Here is a 25,834-nt window from a genome sequence, read left to right as displayed (position 1 = left end):
ACACAAAGCCACCCTCATGTCATTAGGATACAAGAGACTCCAAAGTCTGAGACATGGTCGATATTCCTCTGGGAATCCCAAGTCCCAATTCCTCATCAAATCCACCCAATCCCATTTTCTGCCTGCCCTCTCCTAGCAGGAGAACAGAGATGAACACAGGTAGCTCTGTTTGCAACACTGAATATCCCTGTTTTCCCTTATCAGGAAGGCACTGGCTTCAATTAGAAGACAAAGCCATTAAACACAATTTGTTTATTCAAATTAGCAACAGTCTGTGTCACAACCCTGGGCTCCCCAGGGCCCTGATCTCAGACAGCGTTTGGGGCAGGATGAGCCAAAACTGACTGAGCCTCCCGCAGCCCCTGGTGGCTCCCACAGGCTCTGGGCTGGCTTGTTCAGCATTCCAAGGGCAGTTCCTGCCTCCCCTGGCCCCTAGCCCTGGTTTCACTGCATGTCTCCATCCCAGCCTGATGCAGGAATGTGCCTTCTCTATGGATCCACCTCACCTGACTGGGCTTTTAGCCCCCTCAGAGCTGAGCAGAGTTCAAGGAATCAGCCTGCTGAGGAGTTCCACCAGCCAGGGCTGCTTTGATGCCCACAGGGTGCCTGCACTGCTCAGCCATCAAACCCAGCCTGACTACAAAGACAGGAGAGCACTGAAATACCCCTGTCGCAGACATCTTTGATGGAAAATCCTTTCCTTAGGATTTTTCCTCCTGAGAAGCTGGGAGGCCTCAGGAACAAAATGTAAACAATGGTTATCTGCTGCTGTGGAATGCAACAGGTGCATCTGGGATTGGTCTCATGTGGTTGTTTCTAATTAATGGCCAATCACAGTCACCTGGCTCAGACAGAGAGCTGAGCCACAAACTTTTGTTATCATTCCTTCTTTTTCTATTCTTAGCCAGCCTTCTGATGAAATCCTTTCTTCTATTCTTTCAGTATAGTTTTAATATAATATATATCATAAAATAATAAATCAAGCCTTCTGAAACATGGAGTCAGATCCTCATCTCTTCCCTCATCCCAAGAACCCCTGTGAGCACCGTCACACACCCCAGCAGTTTGCAGAGGCTCTGGGTGAGGACCTGCAGTGCCCCTGTGCTCTGCGTGCTCATCAAGGGCTCTCACACATCACTGCACAGCAGCAGTGTCAGGCTCCCAGGGTTAATTGGCCCTCAGCATCTCCAGGGCTGCTTCCTCCTTTAATAGCCAATTAGACCTTATTAGCTGCGTTGTCATTTACATCCAGGCCTCCCAGCAGCAGTCCAGAAGCTACAAATTTGCCTCAGCAGCCCTTCAGGAGCTTGGGCTTTCACATCATGAGCTGCCCTGTCTGCTGCAGGGCACCTCTGCCAGCAGCTCCCCTGGCTCTGGAGGGTCACAGGAAGGTCTGGGTTTGTATTTGCGCTCCCTCAAACAAAGGAAGGAGTGATGAACCCGACTCCATCTTCTCAGAAAGGTAATTTGTTATTTTATGATACTATATTATATTAAAGAATACTATATTAAACCATACTAAGGAATACAGAAAGGATACTTACTGAATGCTAAAAATATGGTAATGAAAACTTGTGACTCTCTCCTCGATTGGCCAAAGAGTGAAAACAACTCACAGCAGAGTCCAATGAAACAATCACCAGCTAATTTATTATTTTAACATACTAGGTATATAAATATAACTAAACTATACTATACTAAAGAATACAAAAAGAATACTCAATGTTAAAAAGATAATAATGAAAACTCGTGACTCTTACAAGAGTCCTAACACAGCTTGGCCCTGATTGGTCGACGAGTGAAAACACTGGCATCAGAATCCAATGAAACAATCACCAGCTAACTTATTATTTTATGATAATATATTATATTAAAGGATACTAAACTACACTGTACTAAAGAATACAGAAGGGATACTTAATGCTAAAAAGATAATAATGAAAACTCGTGACTCTTTCCAGAGTCCTAACACAGCTTGGCCCTGATTGGCCAGTAAGTGAAAACAACTCATACCAGAAATCCAATGGAACAATCACCTCTAGGTAAACAATCTCCAAACACATTCCACATGAGCACAACACAGGAGAAGCAAATGAGATAATTATTGTTTCCCTTTTCTCTGAGGCTTCTCAGCTTCCCAGGAGAAAAATCCTGGACAAAGGGATTTTTCCAGAAAATGTGAATGTGACAGCCTGCCCCATCAGGATAAGTGTCTTCATGGGTTCCAGGCATCATCACAAACCCCTGCCAGCTCCCAGGCCATGCTGAGGTCCTGCAGCTCAGATCAGAGCCGAGCTGGGTAATGGCCATTGATTTTACAAGTGTAATGAAGTTGTTGAGTCTCTGATTCAGCCATTAGTGAGTGCTCCTTTTATTGACCTGCAGGGCCAGGGGGCTGAGGAGCTTTGGATTTTCCCTTTGAGAGAGCAACCAGCACTTGCTAATGAGAGGAGAGTGCTGCCCTCCTCATCCTCTCCCATCACAACACCAGGCACACACTCCCAGATCCACAGAAAGTTTCATAACCCTCCTGCAGCCTCTGGACCAACTGGAATTCCATTTTATTCCATTCTATTCCATCCTATTCTATTGCATTTCATCCCATTCCATCCTACTCCATTCCATCTTATTCCATATCATCCTATTCTCCCTTCCATTCCATCTTATTCCATCCCAATTCCACTGATAATCACAGGAATTCAAACACAGTGAAGACACATTTTTGTCTTTGCAATTTAACATTTGTTTCCAGTCGCAAAAAACTTAATTAACGTTGTAATTGGATTCTCAGTAATGACCAAATATTTGGGCTTACAAGGATCCTAGAAAATACACCAAATTATTCTGCATGCAACATAAGGAATATGAGAGGAAGGAATGTGAGAATAAAGAATGAAGGCACAAGGACAGCACAGTAAAAGTAAAGGAGTTCCCTGCATTACAGGATCAGATTTTATCACAACTTTGCCAATGTTTGGATGGATAGATGGATATAAATCAGGATTATTTATTGTGCTATCTAGATAAATAGATATGACATACCCAAGTAGATAAATGACTGATAAGATTCTTGCAGCCATCCCAGAAGAAAGGATTTAAAGAATGCAAGAGGACAAGTCCAGCTGATCTAAATTCCAGCTCGAATTCCCAGATTTTCATGGGAATTTTCATGCTCCTGTCCCAATTTCCTCACTCATGCTGGACAAGAGCACAGCCTGATGCCACACAGCTTTTGGCAGCACCATCAGAAGGCTTTGAGTTTGAAAACCAAGAAGAAAAAAGGAAGTAAATGAAGAAAAAATGTCTGAGAGACTGAAGTAGAGAGGACTCTGGAGGGGGAGACTCAAAGGCACATCACAGATAAAATCCTCCCAGGATATGGAAGCCCCTGGTGGAGCCCCAGCAAGATTGTGCTCAAGGCTCTGTGTCTGACAGAAAAAAAGCAAAGCACCCAAAACTGTGAAAATGCTTAAATTAAGAAGGGAGAGCAATAAAATGCTGGAGAGAATTGAGTATTAACATCTCCAGAGAGGCTGAACGAACACAGGCTGCTCTTCCTTAGAAACTAAAGCTGAGGCAGGAGAGATGGGGAGAGCAAGATAATCCCACCATAAAGCACACGACAGAATCATTTAGAGATGGAGGAGATATTTAAGGATGGCATTAAAAAGCAGAAATGAACGTTCAGCAGTGGGAATGAATGGGAGAGGGCTGCTCTCATGTGACAAAACCCAAACAGGTTTACATGAATTCTGCTCCCACTAAAGCAGGGGATGATTCCAAGCTGAATTTTCCAGCTCCCAACCCTTTTCCAGCCCTGATCCTGCTGGTTTCACTCTCTGTCACTGCTGCCACAATTTCCCTCTGCTTGCTGCTAACAGCCCAGGCAGATTTCCACACTTCCCAGGCCTTCCCTGATGGACACTGCACCAGGCTGGGGCTGGGAGATAGAGGTGCTAATTTGAGAGCTTGCTACAGGCAATTCCTTTCATTTTCTCTGTGCCTCGGCCTCATATCTGGATTGTAGGAACAAATGTTACTGTCAAAGCAGAAGTCCATCCAATAATTCCTGCTAATAGCCTCCCAGCCCTGGGCTACTCTCAGGTTAGGAAACTTCTGAAACTGATGTTGTTTATATATTTAATAACTCCTCAGTGCTTTTCTCTCCCCTGTGCTCAGACAGTTTCCCCTTAAATCTGTGAAAACTTTCTGTACCCACCACATGCTCTGAGAGCTCAACACATCAATCACTTGTTGCAAAAAACCACCTGATCCTCCCCACCTCCATTTTACTGGAGCTGCCTTCCAGGAAACTCTCCAGCACCTCTCAAAATATGTAATTCCAGGCAGGAAGGGGCATCCTGAGCATCACAAAAAACCCAAACCAGGTTCCCTGGGTGTGCTTGTACAGGTGTCCTGTGCAGACAAACGTTCCCTGGAATGCCATGGGGTACAGGGAGCTGCACCCAGGGCCATCACAGAATGACCAGGTTGGAAGAGACTTCCAAGAGCATCGAGTCCAACCCAGCCCCAACACCTCACCCAAACCCTGGCACCCAGTGCCACATCCAGGCTTTGTTAAACACACCCAGGGATGGGGACTCCACTACCTCCCTGGGCAGAACATTCCAGAACTTTATCACCTTTCTGGAAAAAACTCTTTCCTGATATCCAGCGTGTATTTCCCTTGGTGCAGCTCGAGGCTGTGTGCTCTGGCTGTGTCAGTGCTGCTGCAGAAAGAGCCCAGCCCCAGCTGAGCACAGGTACCTTTCAGGGGCTGTGAGAGTGATGGGGGCAGCCCTGAGTCTCCTTTGCTCCAGGCTGAGCCCCCCCAGCTCCCTCAGGGTTCCTCTCAGGGTTTGTGTTCCCAGCCCCTCTGGATGTGCTCAGTGTCCCAAGGTCCTGCCCAAGCTGAGGGCCCAGAGCTGGGCACAGCACTCCAGGTGTGCCCTCACCACTGAGCTCAGTGTGGCCCAGGAAACACAAATATTGCTCCTCACATGTGGAGAACCACTGAAGTGCCCCTCATCCATCCATCTCAGCCCTGTGGACAGCCCCCATCACCCAGGGGTGTCTGCAGGCTCAACCAGGCCGAGTCTCCTGAGTCTCCTTTTCTGAGTCTCCTTTTCTCCAAGCTGAGCACCCCCAGCTCCCTCAGGGGTTCCTCACAGGGTTGGTGTTTCAAAGCCCTCACCAGCCTCGCTGTCCCCTCTGGACACATTCAATGATCTCAAGGTCCTTCCCAAGCTGAGGGCCCAGAGCTGGGCCCTCACTCAAGCTGTGCCCTCACCAGTGCCCAGTATATCCCCACTGCTCAGTGTGGCCCAGGAAACACAAATATTGCTCCTCACACGTGGAGAACCACTGAGGTGCCCCCCATCCATCCATCTCAGCCCTGTGGACAGCCCCCATCACCCAGAGGTGTCTGCAGGCTCAACCAGGCCGAGTCTCCTGAGTCTCCTTTTCTCCAGGCTGAGCACCCCCAGCTCCCTCAGTTGTTCCTCTCAGGGTTTGTGTTCCAAACCCCTCTCCAGCCTTTTTGCCCCTCCTCTGGACACATTCAAGGATCTCAACATCCTTCCCAAACTGAGGGGCCAGGGCTAGGCAGACACTGAGGAATTGTTTTCTGCTCTCGTCTGACTCTGGATTGGGTTATCGGCGCAGAAAACGTAATTTGTTTGCTGGTATCAAAATGCCGCCGTTCACCTGAGGGATTAACACCGTGACAAAATCATTAGGAGCCTGAGGGAATGTTGGAGGCCTTCTGAGTTCATGGAAAATTCATTCCTCAGCCTAATGAATGGCTTTTTCCAACCTGCCACAGCAGCCCCCAAACAGACACAGACACACACACACTCCTGGCTTGATCCTGGAGCAGCTAAAGGGGCAAACAGCACCTCCCAACCACAAAAAGGGCACTGGGAACAAATCCCAGCACCACAGCTCAGCCCCAGCCTGCTGGAACCCAGGGAATATTCCTTGCCTGTGCTGAGATGTCCTGACCCCCCACGAGAACACTGATTTTAACCTTCATCCATGGAAAGAGCTGCCAAGGCTTTGGGACGAACTGGAATCTATGAGTGTGTGAAATAGTGGTGGAGTTTATCACAGGGTGCACAACTTAGAGTTTGGGGGTTTTAGCATGGAGATGCAGAATTTCTAATAAGAGAAAATAAACAATAACCTAAAGATTGAAAAACCAAGAGTCCCACCTGTGTCTCATTGCTAGCACAGAACTCTTTAGGGGTCTCCCCATCAGGGGAACCCACGAGAAAGGTTTGATACCAGCTCTGCAGGGAACAGGGAACGTGTCCCAGTGCCACAGGAGGGGCAGAGATATCCAGATCAATAGACATGACACATACAAGTAGATAAATGACTGATAATATTCTTGCAGCCATCCCAGAAGGATTTAAGGGACGAGTCCAGCTCAAATTCCTGGAGGACCTTCCCTGTGCTGCCTCCCTGCCAGAGCCCCATGTCACACGCTCTGTCTGCTCCTGCTCGCTCCCTCATCCTGCCACCAAGGTGACACCACCAAACAGCTCCCTCCCAAACAGCCAGCCTGGGATTTGCATGTCTGCATTTCAATTTGAGCTCGTTCTCGTGGTTCTGATGAACTTCTGGAAGAGCTCCTTGCGCGCAGTGATGGAGCACGCTCCCCCTCTCTGCTGACATGCACGGGGATGTATTTTTAGCCTTGATCCCTGCATTAGGGAAAAGTCACCCCCTTAAAAGAGCAGTTTTATTGCCAAGCTATATTAGCACAATGAGGGAAAATCGCTCCTAATTTTTATAAATTATCTCATCATCTGCGACTAATTAGCAGCCGTGGAAAGATGGGGAAAAAAAAAAAAAAGAGAAATAAATCTCTCCTGAGCTCGGAGGTGTTCAGAGCTCAGAGATCCCTGCTGGTCAAGGATTCCATGGGAATCCTCTCCCACTGCACAGGTGAGGAGCTGGTCCAGCACCACGGGGTAATCAGGGTTGAAAGAACCTCTGGAGATCATCAGCACAGTGAGGAATGGTTGTGCTGCAGCTTAGCTGGAAACTTTATTAAAATCCAATCTAATCAAGCTGTTGTGAGTCTCCATTCTCCTTACCCTTGCTCCTGGGCTCTTGTGCCTCCGTAAATGTGTCTATAAAAGTAAAATGAGCAAGCAGCCAACGGCTAAGCGGCACTTAATCAGAAGAAAATGTATACCCTGGTGGATAGCAAACTGCTATTAGGCTGGGGAGGGGGGAGACAGCAGGAAATAATAAGCTATAAATGGACAACCAAATAAATCTCCTGCCGCACCAAGTGAGAGCACATCTGGTTAGATGCCACCTCCAATGAGTTGTGAGCAAAATATTTATTTGCCGCCGAGCACCTGGCAGAGGGAGAGGGAAAGGAGCTGCTTTCCCTGCTGGAAAATCCTACCTGGAATCATCTGGCCCTCAGGGCATCACTGGCACTGCCCACAGCTTGTTCTGCTCCAGAAACAAGGGGGGGAATGTAAAAATCCAGCTCTTCCCCAACAGCAGGGAAATGTAAAAATCCAACTCTTCTCCCTCTCCTCCATCCCCACCACGAGCCCCAGTCAGGCAAAAGACTCCAAAGCTTTAAATACCACAGGACTTTTACACCTCTGATCCCTGAGAGTGCCTTAATTTAATATAGAGCACTTCAGCATTAGGAGAAAATGGGATTTGGAAGGGCCCGAGGGAAAAGCTCCTTGGAGAGGGGCGTCACTGCAAAGGGGATTATCACCATAATCACCAGATTAGTTGAATAATCCCAGCCCAGAAGAGAGGTTTTGTTGTCTGCGAGATGCTCAGCACCCTCCTGCTTTCACAGAACTGCAGTGCAGCGTGGGGTCAGAGCAAATTTGAGGAATAATTTGGGGGAAAATCAGCCCAGGCTGTGCCTCAGAGTGCAACCAAATCCACACTGACATCCCCAGGCCAGCCCCATCTCCCCAGCCCTGACAACACAGCACATAAAAATTGACTTTTCATCCCCCCACAACCCCTCTCTGCTTCATTTTTCACTCTTTAACACAACCACGGAGCTCAATCCTCCTAAAAAAAGGCAAAAAACCCCCCAAGAAATTCATCCCTTCCAAATGAAAGGACAACGTGCCAGGGAAAATAAACGAAACCAAAATAAAATAAACCTCCCCTCCTAATCACCCAGCCTGGCTCTTCTAAGGAAGCTCTTGCACAGTTGAATTGCACAAAGTAAACAAATAATTACCAGCTATTTTCTTCAATAGGTCAGAAAGCAGATTAGCAAGCTGAGACTGAAATCCAAAGCATGAGTGTGGCGTGCCCAGGATTACAAAAAGCAGGAAAAAACCCCAGCCAGAACCCTGTAAAACAACCACAGCTCTTAGCTCTTACTGCAACAAGAAATCCACCTGCTCGGGTGTCGATAACCTGCCTGGAAAAACATCTAAACCCAGTGTTAATATTTGTCATTTCCGGATTCTCAGCTTTTTAACTGAATCTGTTCTGATTTAGCAGCCAGGGATTGGTTTTCTGAGAAGGGGACGGCAGAATTTGGTGCTTCTCCTGGAAATGTTAAATCCGGAGCACCTCAAAACCCAGAAAATCCAGGGCTGAGCTCTGCTGCCAGAACCAGAAGGGAGAAAGAGGTGAGAGATGCGAGCAGCAATGTCTGTGTTCAATCCCTCTGTATTTTCCCCTTTTTGTAACTGACAGCAAAATCCACTCTCCTGGAGCCCGCTGTGGAGCCAGCAGCAATGCCTGCATTCAATCCCGCTTTATTTTCCCCTTTTTTGGTAACTGACAGCAAAATCCACTCTCCTGGAGCCCACTGTGGAACGGGGGAGGATGAAGCTGCTGGGGTGAGAACTTTAGGTCAAGGAGGTTACAACGCTCCTTCCCCAAAGCTGCTTTAATTCAGCTCTGGCAGAGAAATCCATGAAAGCAGCAGGGCAGGGATGATGTTCCAGGAGCAGGGGAGCTTTTGTCCTGACCCTGCAGGCAGAGCAGGTGAGGATGCCCTTCCCCACTGCTGTGCACACATCGCTCTGCTTTTCCCCCCCTAAAAAAGCCCCAAATCACCAAGCAGGCACCAGGGACCTGTTGCAGCTCCCTGCAGGTGCTGGCTCAGGCAGAGCTCACAGCCAGTGCTGCCTTTTCAAGCACGGATAATCCTGGACGCTTTCCAGATGGGGAAGGTGGGGAAGAGCAGAGAACAGAGCCAGGGCATTTAAAACAAAATATATTCAGCAAATGACTGGGTTTCAGAAAGGTTTTAGTCACACAGATGCTCTTTTTCTTTTTTTTTTTTCTATTATTTTTGCATTTCTTCTGGCATTGTGCTGTTATTTTGTTCTCTTTTTTTTTTTTTAATTTTTGTTCTCACTTCACCTTTCAGTGCTAGAAGCCATCCATGCTTCACGCTGAATGTGGCTGATTTTCGCAGCAGGAGAGGAAATTCTCAGAGCCAGTGTTCTTCAAACCAAGGCACCAAATGGTTTCGAGGTTAATTGATTCTCCAAGCATGAGGACACATCTTCCAAAAGCATGTTCAGTGGCATGAACTGCTACTCTGAAACTCTCCGTGCTGCCAGCTAATGCCTGAAAATGCTTCTCATTTCCTCACAATGAAATCTGACAGCCCCGGGACAACAAACAGCCACGGTTTGTCATTCAAAAAGGGCAGCAAGCAGGAGATTCACAAAACTCATCAAACCCCAGGATGGGTTGGGTTGGAAATTAAGTTAAAATCATCTCCCTGCCATGGGCATGGACACCTTCCACCAGCCCAGAGTGCTCCAACATGGCCTGGGACACTTCCAAGGGCAGCCAGAGCTGCTCTGGGAATTCTGTGGCAATGAGGAGAAGAAGAAGAATCCTAAAATAGAGAATAAAATAACAGCATAATGCCAGAAGAAATGTAAATAAAGAAAAATAAAAAAGAAAAAAGAGCATCTGTGTGACTAAAACCTTTCTGAAAAGCAGTCATTTGCTGAATGTATTTTGTTTTAAATGTCCTGGCCCTGTTCTGTGCTCCTCCCCAGGATGGTCCTGCCTGGCCTGGGACATTCCAGGGGCAGCCAGAGCTGCTCTGGGGATTCTGTGGGAATGAGGACAAGCAAAGGCAGCACAGATTCCAGGTTTTCAGCTCAGCCTGGAAAGATCGCACAACCTCAGGGCCACCTGGGCTGTGAACACCTTCACTCCACCCCTTTATTTTCCAGAGCTCTCCAATGCATCACCAGCAAAAAGCCTCATCAGTCTGTGGGTTCTTTACACCTTTTATTCCAGGGAAATCTGTGTCTGTGTCCAGCTCAGGATGAGCTGAAAGCACCCCAAATTCCTCCTCATACTCCTGATTTATCCCACCCAGCCTCTTCCATCCACAGCTTTGCCAGCAGCGCTTGCAGGGCTGGAGGAACTGAGGGCACAAACACAAAACAGGGGCTGGAGGGAGCTCAAAGCCTTTTCCTGCCCAACAACAACCCAAGCTGCCTGCAGATAAAACTCCAGAGCTCATCAAGCAGCTCTGACCACTGAGGGTGCTTAATAAAGATTACTTTTCTCCAGCTCCACTTGCCTGAGGCATCATTTGCTCCTAATGAGATGCTCCATGGGATTTAAAAGCAGGAGGGAAGAGCAGGGTTTCAACCACAGCCCAGGAAAAGGAGATTTCTGCTCCAAAATCTGAGTTGGGCACCTCAGAACCATCTGCTGCCATGCTGAGGCTCCTCAGCTGTGCCAAGCTTGCAAAACTTGGTGATGCTGGGACTTAGAGATTTGGGCAAAGCAGCCTCACTGGGCCCTAAAAACTCAGCTAGGGCTCAGGAGGCATCTGGAGTTTATGATTTTGCATGAATGTTGTAAGGTATTTCTTTGCCAACTCCACTGTTTTTTGATTTATCTTCTGTGATCATTAAAATCAAGGGATTTCTGAGCATGGCTGGAATGAGAAAGTTCTTCTTGTTGCTGTATCAGGGTCCCCAGTGAAACAAGAATGCCAAAAAGCTCTGTGTGATATTCTGGTAGGTATTTTATCCACTGGAATGGGTAGGAAAAGAAAGGATAATAAATACTAAAAGTATTAATTATATAAATTAATATATATATATATAATATAAATAATATACATATAATATATATGTTATAGATCATATATAAAATACATAATATATTATATAATATATAATATATATTATATATTATATATTATATAATATTTAATGTAGTATGTATTATATATTATATCTATTGTGTATTTTATATTATGTATTGTATATTATACATATTATTATATAAAATAAATACTAAAAGTATTTATTAAACTGCTAAGTTCTCTTCTATGTGAGGGATGAGGAAAAAGAAAGTCCTGAAGTGCCAAAGCCAAAGAGCAGAATGGATTTGATGCTGGAAAAATGGGAATATGGAAGTGGGGGCAGCTGAGCAGGACCAGAAAACCTCTCTGAGCACAAATTCATAAAATTCATCCCAAAGATCCTGTCAGGTGCAGCAAAGGAGAGGCTGGAATGTAAAATGAGTTATTATTGTTACAATATAATGAGTTATTATTTCAGATCACACAAGGTCTAAGAGAGATCAGGACAAGGTCTGAGAGAGATCAGGACAAAATTTGAGAGAGATCACACAAGGTTTAAGAGAGATCACACAAGGTTTAAGAGAGATCAGGACAAGGTTTAAGAGAGATCACACAAGGTTTGGGAGAGATCACACAAGGTTTGGGAGAGATCACACAAGGTTTGGGAGAGATCACACAAGGTTTGGGAGAGATCACACAAGGTTTGGGAGAGATCAGGACAAGGTTTGGGAGAGATCACACAAGGTTTGAGATCAGGACAAGGTTTGGGAGAGATCACACAAGGTTTGAGATCAGGACAAGGTTTAAGAGAGATCACACAAGGTTTAAGCTCCCATGGGATGAGCCTCAGGCTGGATCTCAGGAATTCCTCCTCCCTGCACCTTTTCCACAGGAATCGCTGCAGAGCACAGCCCAGCTGCTGAGGGTCTGCATGGGGAGTGGGCACACAGAGCCCCTTCCCTGCCTTCTCCCAGCTCTGAATTCCCCCTGAACACAACCTCACGTGCATGAGATGCAAGAACCTTTGGCATTTACAGAGCCCAGGCTGCTGGACAAGGCCAGGAAAGGACATAAAATCCAGGATGGGCTCAGCTCTGCCTGCAGCCAGCTTTATCAACCCTTCTGGCAACTACCAAAACATGGAATATTTATGGAGGGCAGCATCCTCTGAACAGACAAGAGCATAATCCAGGTGGGTTACCCACAACCTGGATACCCCAAGGCTGGAATTTGATCCTGGATTCCTGCATCCCACCTGGGCCTCCCAGACCACTCATGGCTTGATTTCTCTCTCAAAACTGCAAAAAACCAAAGAAAATTCACAAATCCTCCAAGTAAAGAACATGAGATGCTCTGAAACCTCAGGGCTGCACAGCCAAGGAGAAAATCCATCCTCATCCCTCCTTGTGCTTTTGTCCCTTGCTCCAGATGCTCCCCCCTAGGCCAGGCACTGTCACCTGCAGGCTCAGAGGTGACACAGCCAAGAGCAGAGTCCCAAAACGGAGACAAATCAGGTCCTTCCCTTCATGGGCAATTCTGGAAGCATCTGGAGCTGCCACCACAGAGAGATGGGTCAGGAGCACACGAGAGGTGACAGGTGACATCTGCACCCAGCCAGGTGCCAGGTGAGGCTGGCCCAAAGCACCTGGCTGCCCTTCTGTGACAGCTCTGCTCCTGCAGCAGCACGTAATCGGTGCTCATCAACAATTACCACATTCTCTTTGGGTAAAATTGCAGCACTCAAAAGTTTCCAGAATTTTCATTCTCTCCTAAATGCAGCAAGAGGCTGCTCCCTCTGCATCACCCCTTGCAGGGCTCTGGGTGCTCTGAGTGCACCCATTCGGCCCAAAATGATGCAGCACTGATGGCTTTGCTCTGAAAATGCTCCCAAGGGACACAAAGGACACAGGGGTACCAAGGTGATCCCTCTTTTGGGTGATCCCACCCCCATTCTGCCAGCCAGAGAAACTCAAACAAAGTCAACACTTGTACAGCCGTGAATGAAATTCTCATGAGAGAATAAAGCACAAATTCTTGCTCCTGTGGCTCCGTTCTAGGGGATGATGGCACAGCTGCTGGTTCCCCTCCATCACATCCCTGCGCCTCCACGGGCTGAGCTTCCCCTTCAGGAATGCTCACAGCAGATTAAACCCCAGTTTATTAAATAAGGCAGTGCTCTAACAAGGGTAATCCACTGATAATTTCACTCATTTAAACCCTATTTTATCTCAACCAAGTGGACTTATTTCCATTTAACAATCTTAATTCTTTTAGCACTTCCCAGCTCCCAAATTGGCTTCAACAGCAGCATTGACATTCAGCCATCACTTCCACATAAAGCTCCATTTCGTCTCCCCAAGCCCCTCCAGTGGCTGGAGGTGCAAGAGGAATTCATTAGTGATGGAAAAGGAAAAGGAGCCATCCCTCCCTGCAGCCTCCTGACATCCCCAGCCCTCATTTGGCAGGGCTGGAGCCAGGGCAAGGCCAGCCTGAGCTGCTCCTGCTGCTCTCAGATCCCTCCCAGCTGTCACATCTGCAGTGTCTGAGCTCTGCTCCAGCCTGGATCTTCATCTGCTGCTTCCCAGACTGTCCACACGCCTCTCCTCTCCAAATAACGCCCCCAAGAAGGGCTCTGGGCTATGAAGCCACCCTGATGTCAACACTGCTCTGAGATGGTTGCCCCAATAACAAAAGGCCCTCTTTTCCCATTTTCCCTGTCTGCTCCCAGCCTTTTCTGCCATGGATTGTGCCCTGGGTGTTGTCCTGCTTTTCAGAGCTGACATGCCACAGAAAAGCACAAATTCCATTCTTTCAGGCCTTTCCATTCTTCCCCTTTCCCCCAGTGGTTTTCTTTTCCATTCTTCTCTTTTCCCCCAGTAGTTTTGTTTTCTATCCTTCCCTTTTCTGCCAATGGTTTTCTTTTCCTTCCTTCCCTTATCTCCCAATGGTTTTCTTCTCCATCCTTCTCTTTTCCCCCCAACTGATTTCTTTTGCATCCTTCCCTTTTCCCCCTGTGGTTTTCTTTTCCATCCTTCTCTTTTCCCCAAACTGATTTCTTCTCCATCCTTCCCTTTTCCCCCAACTGATTTCTTCTCCATCCTTCCCTTTTCCCACAGTGGATTTATTTTTTTCCATCCTTCTCTTTTTCCCCAGCGGTTTCTTCTCCATCCTCCCCTTTTCCCCACTGTTTTATTTTTTTCAGCTTTGCTCTGCTCACAGTGAGGGAGAAGAGGAGGAAGAGGAGCACAAAGGAAGGGCAGGACCCACCGCTCCCCCTGCTTTGTCAGCAGCTCGTTCTCCGCTTCTGGGATTGGGACTTTTCCAAGTGCTGTGTGTCCCTAACACCTGGAGAGGGAGAGTGGGAGCTGCTGAATGCCAGCCAGCACAATTTGGGATTTCAGCCTCTGGGGGCTGTGTTTGTCTGACACTGAGCCAGCAGCAATTAGCTGCAGAGGGGCACTCGAGAGAAGTGCCCTGCTAGGTCAAAGCTGCTCTTTGGGAAGGTTGCCCAGCAGCCCTGCAGTGCCTAAAGCTCGACAAGAGGGTTTAAACAGCTCACTGAGCTCAGCCTGGAGAGCTCCTGAGCTCGCAGCCCACCTGTGCACACAGCAAGGACGAGGGGATGTGCCAAGAGAAACAGAGCAGGAGGAGCAAACCGCGAGCACAAAGAGCCCTCCTGGCACTCCCAGGGTGGCATCTCAGCTCTGCTCCACCAGGCTGGAGCTGGAGCGGCTCCTTGTCGTCCTTCTCCCATCTGCCATCCTCTCCCTGCCCTTCCCAGAAAGGCTCCAACAGCTCCCAGGTGACAAATTCAGCTTTATCTCAACTCAGCTTGAGGAAATTGGGCCTCTACCTAAAATCTGCAAGGCTCTCCTCCCCCTCACTGCCCAAAAAGAACCTTCAGATCCCATTGTGGTCACTACAGACCTGCATTTCCCTAAAAACAGGGAACATGCTCTTCAGCCAGGCATCCAGAGGAGTCATTCCCACAGCTGCCCCTGCCTCTGTGGAGGATCTGCCTCCCCTCTGTGCTTATCCAGAACTCCACACAGCTCCTGCTCACATCCCCCAAATTCTCCTGCTCACTTTTCAGCTGATTCTTCACAGGGAAATGAACTGGTCTGTGGGGAGGAAGGGATTTGGAGCCCCAAGCTCCAGGTGCTCTGGGTGCCAAGGCAGCTGCCTGGCAGGCTGGTGGTGGCTCTCACCCCAGCACAGCTCTGAGGAGGAGATTTAATCCAGCCCTGAAAGAAGTGCAATCCATCCCTGCTGGCTGCCCACACAGACAGCCAGGGGCGAGGGGCTGGGCAGCAGGAATCTGTAATGCAGCCTCCTGCACAATCCCATCTCACGCCACGCTGGAGCTCTCTGCAGAAATTCCAGCTTTGCTGAATTTGGCTCCGAGTTGGAATTCATTTTGGCAGCTGTTTAGGCAGGCAACCAAGGATCTTTCATTCATGTAATTGACTTTTTTATTCATATATATATATGAAAAAATAATGAAAGAAATTGCAGAGTAGATCTTGCTATCAGTAGCTTCCTCTGTGTGAAGCAAAAAGATCTGTATTAAAAGTGGCTCAGCAGCTAAATACACAAAGTGCTGCCCAGGGGCAGGAACAGTATTTAGATATAAAACAAGTTACATGACTCTCAGATCTTGATCCCTGGCTCCGGGAGAATGTTTAATATTCAGGAACAAATGTAAAAAACCAGACCTTTGATACAAAATTCTGCACATGCACCTATGCATGCCTGTCCTCTGTCACCCTGCCACAGCTCAGGACTGTGCCTGAAGAGACAAATGTCACCTTTCCACTGACCAACCCCTGGCTCCTCTCCTTAAATTTCCCTTTTCCTACTGAATTAGCACCTGCTTCCAAGCCAGTCACCTTCCAAAACCACAAAGCCACACAGGCCAGGGCAGCAGCTGCTGCTGTGCCCAGGGGCACCAGAGCTTCCCCTGCGCTGGTGGCTAAATGGCTTTCAATAAACAAGAGAGTGAAGAAATAGAACGTTGATTTGCTGCTTAAGTAACGTGGCTCTTTTCCATAACTACCAGCCTCTCTCCCCATCCAGCTGCTCTGCACAGAGAGATCCATATCTATATAATATGTATGTGGATATATAATGAATCAAAACAAAGCTTAAAGGCCTCCTGGGGTGGGTAATATAACCTGCCTCTCGGACATTAATGAATAGGAACAGATCAGGAAAAATAACTCTGCCACAGAGGTGCAAAAGATGGAAAGAGATGATCTGTCTGGCTGACTCCCTCCCCGTGCCTCCTCACTCCGTGCCCTGTGGCACTGATCTAAAATATAAATCTGCTTATTATTTATTATTCATATTATTATAGTGCCGGATTCCTCCGCTGGAGACGAGGAGCTCATTATGTTTTATGTGGCAAAGCTGCAGCCTGGAGAGAGGCAGAGCCCTCCCACAGCAGGCAAAGGGCACAGCTTTGCTGGCCATGATCTGCCTGCTGCCTGGACACCTTCCCCTTGCAGGGCAGCTCGCTCTGCTCTGCACCAAATCCCTTTTTTCCCCATGGAGTTCCTGTCTGCACCAAGCCCCTCTTTTTTCATGGAGTTACCCTACTCTGCACCAAATCTCTCTTTACCCCATGGGGTTTCCTTACTCTGCACCAACCCCCTTTTTTTTTTTTTTTTTTTTTTCCATGGGGTTTCTTTGCATCAAATCCCTCTTTTTTCCCATGGAATTTCCCTGCTTTTCATCAAAGCCCTTTTTTTCCCCCATGGAGTTTCCTTACTCTTCACCAAATCCCTCTTTTTCCCATAGAGTTTCCCTACCCTGCATCAAATCCCTCTTTTTTCATGGAGTTTCTCTATCCTGCATCAAATCCCTCTTTTTTTCCATGGAGTTTCCTTACTCTGCACTAAATCTCTCTTTTTCCCCATGGAGTTACCCCTACTCTGCACCAAATCCTTCTTTTTTCCCCATAAGGTTTTCCCTACTCTTCACCAGATCCCTCTTTCTCCCATGGAGTTTCCCTGCTCTGCACCAAATCTCTTTTTTCATGGAGTTTCTGTCTGCACCAAGCTCCTCTTTTTTTCCCCCAAGGAGTTTTCCCTACTCTGCACCAAATCCCTCTTTTCTCCACGGAGTTTCCCTCCAGGATGAAGCTCAGTTGATTTTTCACCCAAACCCATCCAACCTTGACCGCGTAAAATTCGCGTACAAAACTCTATGGTGAAGAAAGGCACCGATCCCTCCCTCCTCGATACCCAATCGTGTCAGTCTGCCAAAAGGACTTCTCCCACTGCTGAAAACCAAACCAGGGGTGCAGGGTTTGTGCATCCCTGGGGGTTTGTGCATCCCTCCAGAACCCGCTCGCGGTTCCCGCTCGGAAGCGCTCGTGTTCCTCCCGCAGTTTTCCCTCACACCTCCATGGTGCTAACGAGCCTCCTCCTGCCTCTGCAGGCTGCCAGGGTGCTGAGCACAGCCCCAGGAGAAGCTGCATCCACAGGTTTAGTGGGAATATCGTGGAAAACCTCCTGGAGACCACCCAGCACCCACCACTGATCGCAGCAGAGCCTCAGCACCCTGCCCTGGCATCCTGCAGCAAAAGCTTTCAAAAAAACACCTTTCACCAGATAATTCCAGAGAAAAGCAGGGTGGATAAATGACTGCACCAATCACCAGCCCCTTTTTGAACACTTTCAGTTGCTTTTTGCTGAAAAAAAACATTTCATTTTATCCTTGAGCAGTCTCTGTGGATGAGTGGCCTGAAGGAGATGGCTCAGGGAGGGTGAAGGAGATGGGGCAGTGGCAACCACTCCTTCCAGAGCTGGAGCACAGGAACAGAATACCTGGGCAGAACTGCAAAGAATCCAAGGATAAAATGTGCCCAGAGCAGCTGTGGCTGCCCCTGGATGCTGGAAGTGTCCAAGGCCAGGTTGGACAGGCCTTGGAGCAACCAGAACCAGTGGAAGATGTCCCTGTCCTTGTCAGGGGGTTGAAACTGGATAATCTTTAAGATCCTTTCAACCCAAAACACTCATGATTCACTGTAAGTCAAAATGAGGCTTTGCTGAAGGGCCTGGCATCTGTACAGGTGATTTTAAAAAGAAATATTTATGCACATAACTCAAAACCCATAAATAAGACATCCCTCTCCAAGAAGAATAATCAGAAGAAAATTAAAAGACCAGATAGCAGATGAATATCCTATTTTTCTCTACCTCTCAGCAGTCCCAGGCAGCAAATGATAAATAACTACAAACCTACTTTGCTTTCATGAACTTAACTGCCTCTTTTTAATATTAGAGGAAATATTAATATTGTATCCCAATAACTGCACCCTCCTCCCACCCCACTCCCCAAGCCAGGCTGGGATTAAACACTGATCCTAATGACAAGTGGGGAGGTTTTCCAGCACCAGCAGATTGCTCCTGTTCTCTGAGCTGATCCTGGCTGCCTTCAAAGCCAGGGAAAGGCCATTCCTCTGCTGGGGAACAGCAAATCCACGGCCAATTTATCCCAGATCCATCAGGAGCATCCACAAAGGGCTTGGATCAGGCAGAGCTACGCCAGGAAAGGAGTTTGTGCTTTGTGTGTGTTAAATGTTTGCAGCAGGAGGGAGAAGGGGAGCTTCAAGCTGTGCGAGCCAGCTGCAGACAGGAGGTGGGGAGCTGGGGATGGCACAAAATCTGCCACAAAGCCACAAAAAAAAAGCACAGCTGGGCTTCTCCCCCCACCAGCTCCTCCTGACACCTGGGAGGAAGAAATTGGTACCTGCTGACATCAGCGTCCTCCTTCCTCAGCACCTTCATCATCAGAGCCACCAGCACCCTTTAAAATGCTAATTCTGCCTTCTGGGATCTTCCCTGCAGTGCCTGCAGGAGAATTGTGTGTGTCCTGAGGGAGCTGAACGGAACCATCCCCAACTCCACTGCTGTTATTGCTCATTTTTACCTCACGAGTCTTTAATGCTCCTTTTTCCCAGACACACCTTTGGACAAACTGCACCAGCAGGGCAGCTCTGGGGCCTTTACTCACTCTCAGAGTGGTTTAGAGCATCATAAACACCTCAGGAGGGCGATTGCGCAGGGATTTGGGGTTGTACAAGTGATGCTGTGCTACCCACAGTCCTGATAGAGGGGTGGGCTGGGGATACAGGGGCACCACACAACCACTGAGATGCAGGAAAATCTCCACTCTGCCTCGTCCCACCCCCTTCAGCACACACAGCTGAGTGCCAGGGGTCTCTCACAGCTCTGGGGGGTGCCCAAGAACATTTTCTGGACGTGAAAAGCTGAGAGAATTTGGGATTGAAACTGAGAGAATTGGGATTGCTCAGCCTGGAGAAGAAAAGGCTTTGGAGTGACCACACTGTGGCCTTCCAGTGCCTGAAGGAGCTGCAGGAAAGACATAGAGGGATTTTTCACAAGGGCTTGGAGTGACAGGATGAGGGAGAATGGCTTAAAACTCAAAAAGAGTTGGTTTAGATTGGATTTTGGGGAGAAATCCTTCCCTGGGATGGTGGGCACAGGTGCCCAGAGAAGCTGGGGCTGCTCCTGGATCCATGGAAAGGCCAGGCTGGGCCTTGGAACAGTGGGAGAGGGGTGGAACTGGATCTTTAAACCAACCTAAACCTCTCCATGATCCTGTGATTTTAATCCTAATCCTCCATGATCCTGTGATTCCAGTTCCAGAATCAGAACCTAGAGCAGACACAGGAGGTTCCCAGCACTTCAGACACTCCAGAATTTTGGAATCAGGCCTAGAAATGAGGACAAACTGCCCAGGGTGACACTTCCAGCGACACCACAGCATCAGGGCTGTGGTTCATGAGGACCTGGAGCACAAATTGCTTCTCTGGATAGAACCACAAAGCAAAACCACATTGCTGCACTGGGACAGCAATGAGAGCTGAGCCCCAGCACAGTGCCTGGGAATGGGGCAGGAAACCATCAAGATCCACCCCAAAAAACACCCTTAAATGCTGAAGATATTGTGTGAAGTTTGCAGAGCTGGGAGACAGAGGCAGGGAAGGGATTTTGACAGGCAGAGACAGCCCTGAAAGGCTCAGGAGGCCTTGCAAGGAGTTTGCAGCAGATCCTCTGTCAGGGCTCCTACCCTGCTCCTGCTGAGGGAGCTTCCATGGATAAACTACAATTTTGGCCGGGGTATGAATTTTAAACGAGCTTCTTTAGCACACCCAATGAATCAAGGCAGAAAATGCCAATTTAGGGCCCCCACGCTCTGCTCAGCGAGGCCGAGTAAATAACCCAGTAAATAACTCAGGCAAATTTCCTGACACTTCCTTCAGCATGAGAGAACAGGCAGAAAACAAACCCAGAGCTGCTCCCACACACTCTGTGTGCTGCAGGAAAGCAGGGCCAGGGAGATGTTACCCTGGAGGGCAGGGGGGAGCTGATTATTTTTGTTTTTTGGGGTGGCTGGATGCAACACAAGCTGTGCAAGAGCTCCCAGGGTATTTTGCACTGGTTCTTCCGAGGGCTCCAGGCTGCCTGGAGGCAATTCCTTCCCTCTCAGAGCTCCTAAAGCTGTTGGGAACACTCCCATCCCTGATCAGACCCAGCTTTTGAGGCCCACAGGGATAATAATTCACCCAGACAGAGCAGGGAACTGACTGACAAAAGACATTCTCAGCAAAACATCACCATTTCAAACAAAGCTTTTTTTACACCTGGATTCCCCCACCAAGGTCTCCAGACAAACAGGAACAAGGAAAACTTCTCCAGGGTTGCATCAGGAAGGAACAAACAATGCAAGGCTGAAGGAACAAGCCTGCACCGATGGTTTTTCTCCTCCCTGTGTATCAAGGAGAGAAATGGAGCATTGAGGAGCCTCCAGGCTGCTGCTCTGCAGCCAAAGGCAGGGCAAGGTGACCCTGTAGCCCACATTCTGCTCAATGCCTTGCACAGATGATGCTCCTCCAGCTCGCTGCAATGCAACACTGGCTGTGGGTCCTGTCCAGGCCAGCAGAAACTCGCTCAGAGATGGAGCAATCTGCTGCCTCTCCGCTCCTCTGAGGGCTGCCAGGGCCAAGATCCACCCCAAACCCCAAAAAAGCGGCAGCAGGGAAGCTCAGGGCTCAGCTCCCAAGCCAAGAGTCCCTGACTCAGCACCACCGTGTTCCCCTGCAGGGAATAATCTCATTTTCCTGCTGAAGAACCCACCCTGACACTGCCCAGCTCACCTCCCATTACTGATCACATCCCTGTGCATTTCAGCAGCCCCTTATCAGATGGTTTTCAGCATTGTTTTAAAGCTTTGCTCGCGTTTTCTTTGAATATTTAAATGTTCTTGCTGGCCTGGTTTTCCTTCCCTATGCAGAGCATTGATTTATGTTGCTAGATACCATATCTCCCTGCCTTGCCAAAAGCATGCATTTGGGAATGATTTCAGGGCCGCTGGTCATATTTTTCTCCCTCTTTTTATTCTGCACTTTATTTTTATTAACTTTTTTGTTGGAGGCGCCGTAAAAATGAAACTGTGGCTCGAAGGAACAACACTCATCAAACCCCCCAAACCAAAGCAAGCTGGAAGGCAGCGGCCATTCCCACCTGGAAGATGCAGCATAATTTCAGTTTCCAGTCCTTAAAAGATGAAAATTCACAGTCCCAGGTCTCAAACACCTTCACTTTTCACTATGGGGAGGTGGGAAACAAACTGGCCCCAGGTTTGCAGCTCTGTGTCGTCACAGGAACTCCCCTATTTTTCCACACTCCCCAAAACTTCACAGTCCTTAAAAGATGAAAATTCACAGTCCCAGGTCTCAAATACCTTCCCCAAAAAGATGGGACACAAATAAAATGAATGATTTTCATTCAATCCTTCAGGATCTCAAACACCTTCACCTTTCACTCTGAGGAAGTGGGAATCAAACTGACCTCAGGTTTGCACCTCTGTGCTGTCACAGGAACTCCCCTTTTTACCACACTCCCAAAACCCTCATAGTTCTCCCCAAAAAGATGGAACACAAAGCAAAAGGAAGGATTTTCATTCAAACCTTCAGGATCTCAAACATCTTCACCTCTCATTCTGGAGAAGTGGGAAACAAACTGCGGGTCACAGGAGAACCCCTTTTTTTTCCCCGCACTCCCAAAAGCCCCATAGTTCTCCCCAAAAAGATGGAACACAAAGCAAAATGAAGGATTTTCACCTTCAGCATGCTGCTAATCCACTCTCTATCCCCATCCCTGCCTGCTGGCTGGAGTGGAGGATGCGCCCATCCAGGTGAATGGGAGTGCTGCACATGAATCAGGGATCCCAGGGACATAAAACACCCAGCCAGCCTTGCCAGTGCTCCCAAAAAAGATGGGACACAAAATTCAATCCTTCAGGATCTCAAACACCTTCACCTTTCACTCTGAGGAAGTGGGAATCAAACTGACCTCAGGTTTGCAGCTCTGTGCTGTCACAGGAACTCCCCTTTTTACCACACTCCCAAAAACCTCATAGCTCTGCCCAAAAAGATGGGGCACAAAGCAAAATGAAGGATTTTCACCTTCAGCATGCTGCTAACCCACTCTCTATCCCCATGCCTGCCTGCTGGCTGGAGTGGAGGATGCGCCCATCCAGGTGAAATGCTGCACATGAATCAGGGATCCCAGGGACATAAAACACCCAGCCAGCCTTGCCAGGCTCCTGCCAGCTCACACCTTCCCTGCCCATATTTCCTCAGCTGCCTCCACCAGCAGAGGGGAGAGGTAATTTTACTTCAGAAGTGTCACCTGTGAAAGTTGCAAATGGGGACAGGGATGGATTGGCTGCTTATCTGCAACAAATGGTTCATGAAGGCGCTGCTGGCCGCAGGGAAAGCAGGTTCCTTTCTAAAACACAGAGCCGAGTGTCAGTTCTGGGAGTGAGCTCCATTAGGAGGCGTCTGGGTGCATTTATGGTCCCTAATCCACGCATGCAGCCAGGGGAAATGATGGTGCCTCTCCCTGAGAGCTCCTGATGGACCTGAATTCATGGGATGCCCCTGTAAATTGGATATTTTGGGGTTTGCACAGCTCCTGTGGCAGCCTTGAGCTGGGGCAGGCTGGGCTCTGCCCCCCTTGCTCATCAGTGGAGGGCAAATGTATTTGTGACAGAAATATTTCATTTTATGTGGGTTTAGGAGAGGGGTAGGACATGGCAGGGGTGATTTTAGCTCCTCAGTGGCTCTTTGAGGGGGGCTTTGAATTCAACAGGAAGGGCGACATCAACACCATGAGAACCAGCACAAATACAGAAATTCACCATGAAGTGCATTTCATTGACAAGGGGAAGAGACAACACCTCTAAAACGAAGGGAGGAGCTCCAGCAAGTGTGTCAGCTCACCATAAACTAATTTCATTTATAAACTAGAGACAGAACATTCCCAAAATGCAGGGAGGAGCTCCAGCAAGTGTGTCAGCTCACCATAAACTAATTTCATTGACAAGAGGAAGAGACAACATGCCCAAAATGCATGGAGGGATTTCAGCAACACTCTCAGCTCACCATAAACTAATTTAATTCACAAAAGGAAAGTGAGAACATTTCCAAAATGCATGGAGGGATTTCAGCAAGTGTGTCAGCTCACCAGAAACTAATTTCATTTACAAACTAGAAACAGAACATTCCCAAAATGCAGGGAGGAGCTCAGCGTGCCCAATCACCATAAACTGCATTTCATTGATAAAAGGAAGGAGAGAACATTCCCAAAATGCAGGGAAGAGCTCAGCAACAGTGTCAACTCACCATAAACTAATTTCATTTACAAAAGGGAGCGACTACATGCCCAAAATGCATGGAGGGATTTCAACAACATTGTCAGCTCACCATAAACTAATTCCATTTACAAAAGGAAAGCGAGAACATTTCCAAAATGCAAAGAAGAGCTTCAGCAACAGTGTCAGCTCACCATAAACTAATTTCATTGACAAGAGGAAGGAGAGAACATTCCCAAATGCAGGGAGGAGCTCAATGTGTAAACTCACCATAAACTGCATTTCATTTACAAAAGGAGGGAGACAACATGCCCAAAATTCATGGAGGAGCTTCAGCAAGTGTGTCAGCTCACCATAAACTGCATTTCATGTACAAACTGAAGAACACGCCCAAAATTTAAGGAGGAACTCAGCATCTCCACTCACCATAACCTCAATTTCATTGACAAAAGGAAGGAGAGAACATTCCCAAAACACAAGGAGGAGCACAGCAAGTGTGCCAGCTCACCACAAACTAATTTCACGAGCAAAACAGAGACAGAACATTCCCAAAATTCAGAGGAGGAGCTCCTGACCATCCAGGAGAACCTTTCACTCAGTGTCAGCCCCACCAGGCAGGGAGGATTCCAAGAATCCCTCCAGAGCATCACTGGGAAAACATTTTCATTCTATTGAGTAATTTCCCCGCTATTTTTTAAGCTGTAAAATCTCAGAGTTCTCCACGTCTTTTTCTCTCTGATATCCTCATTGGCGGAAGTACAATTCTAAGGGTTGGTGGTGGGACCGTGAATATGAGTTAAAAACACCAAAGTCTTCTTCTAATGGTCAAGGTCTGCTAATACACCAAGTTTTAGAGGTAAAAGTGCTGTTTCTGTGAACTTGGTGATACTGCCACAACTTCCAGCATTTGACTGCTAAAATCTACCAAACCCTTTGTAGATTTTTTATTATTAATATCAATATTGCACAGTAAATTGTACATCTAGTTTTGCTCTTGTTTGTGTGAATACAGGTGTAGGTATAAGTATAAAAATATTTGTGTTGCCAACCTTACTACAGTCAAATATTCTTCTTTTAAGACTGTCTTTTAAGATTTGACTCTTGCAAACTCCTAATAACAAATACAGTGAATTGTACATCTAGTTTTGCTCTTATTTGTGTCAACATAGGTGTAAGTATAAAAATATTGACGTCTTACCAACTTTCCTACAGTCAAATACTCTTCTTTTAATTAAGTTTCTTAAGATTTGACTCCTGCAAACTCCTAATAACAAATACAGTTTGTTTGTGTGAACACAGGTGTAGGTATAAAACTACTTAGGTGTTGCCAACCTTACTACAGTCAAATATTCTTCTTTTAAGATTTGACTCTTGCAAACTCCTAATAACAAATACAATAAATTGTACATCTGGTTTTGCTCTTGTTTCTGTGAACAGAGGTGTAAGTCTAAAAATACCGATGTGTTGCCGACCTTATTGCAGTCAAATATTCTCATTTTGAGACGCCAATTTAAGATTTGACTCTTGCAAAACTCCCAGTAACAATAAGAATAATGAGCCCAAAGCCAGGGGAGCACTCACCAATCCTCAGGGAATGGGGGCTGGCCCAGATCCTCATCAGCCACAGCAGAAGGAGCACCAGAGGCGCCAAGACACGGAGCATCTTCCATAAATCCTCATGGAGCCCTGCGGTGGTCTGGGCATGACATAACTCTGCAGGGAGACACAAAAAACACCCTGAGCACCTCTGCTCCCCCCAGCAGCACCACTGAGCTCGACAAAAGCTCTATTTACCCGAGGAGGAGGGAGATATTTACAGACTATGAATTATTCAGGGTTTGGAATCCAACTGGGCAGAGAGCTCCTTGCAAGAAAAAAAAGAAAAAAAAAATTAAAAAATTAAAAAAAAGGAAAGGAGCACGAGGAAAAGTCCAAATATTTCATCTTGGCATTTTTAGCGTTTCAACAAAAACAAGTGGAAATCAATATTGAGTCACATCTCTGACTTCTATTCTCACCCACCCCCCCCTTTTCTCTTTCCACTCCGAGCAGCCAGCAGCT

General features: G+C 47.5%; 1 protein-coding gene across 1 annotated transcript in view; it reads right to left on the bottom strand.

Annotated features, from left to right (window-relative positions):
- GRIK4 (glutamate ionotropic receptor kainate type subunit 4) overlaps positions 1-25,834 on the bottom strand; it is a 216,641-nt gene that overhangs the window by 118,675 nt on the left and 72,132 nt on the right. The window contains exon 2 of the mRNA XM_074527833.1: positions 25,355-25,486. Coding sequence (XP_074383934.1) covers positions 25,355-25,436 — 82 coding nt within the window. The 5' untranslated portion in view covers positions 25,437-25,486. The remainder of the gene's footprint in view (positions 1-25,354; positions 25,487-25,834) is intronic.

This window comes from Zonotrichia albicollis, chromosome 27 (genome assembly GCF_047830755.1).
Source record: "Zonotrichia albicollis isolate bZonAlb1 chromosome 27, bZonAlb1.hap1, whole genome shotgun sequence".
NCBI lineage: Eukaryota > Metazoa > Chordata > Aves > Passeriformes > Passerellidae > Zonotrichia > Zonotrichia albicollis.
Note: the sequence above shows the minus strand (reverse complement) of the source record. Positions and strands in the feature narration are given on the sequence as shown.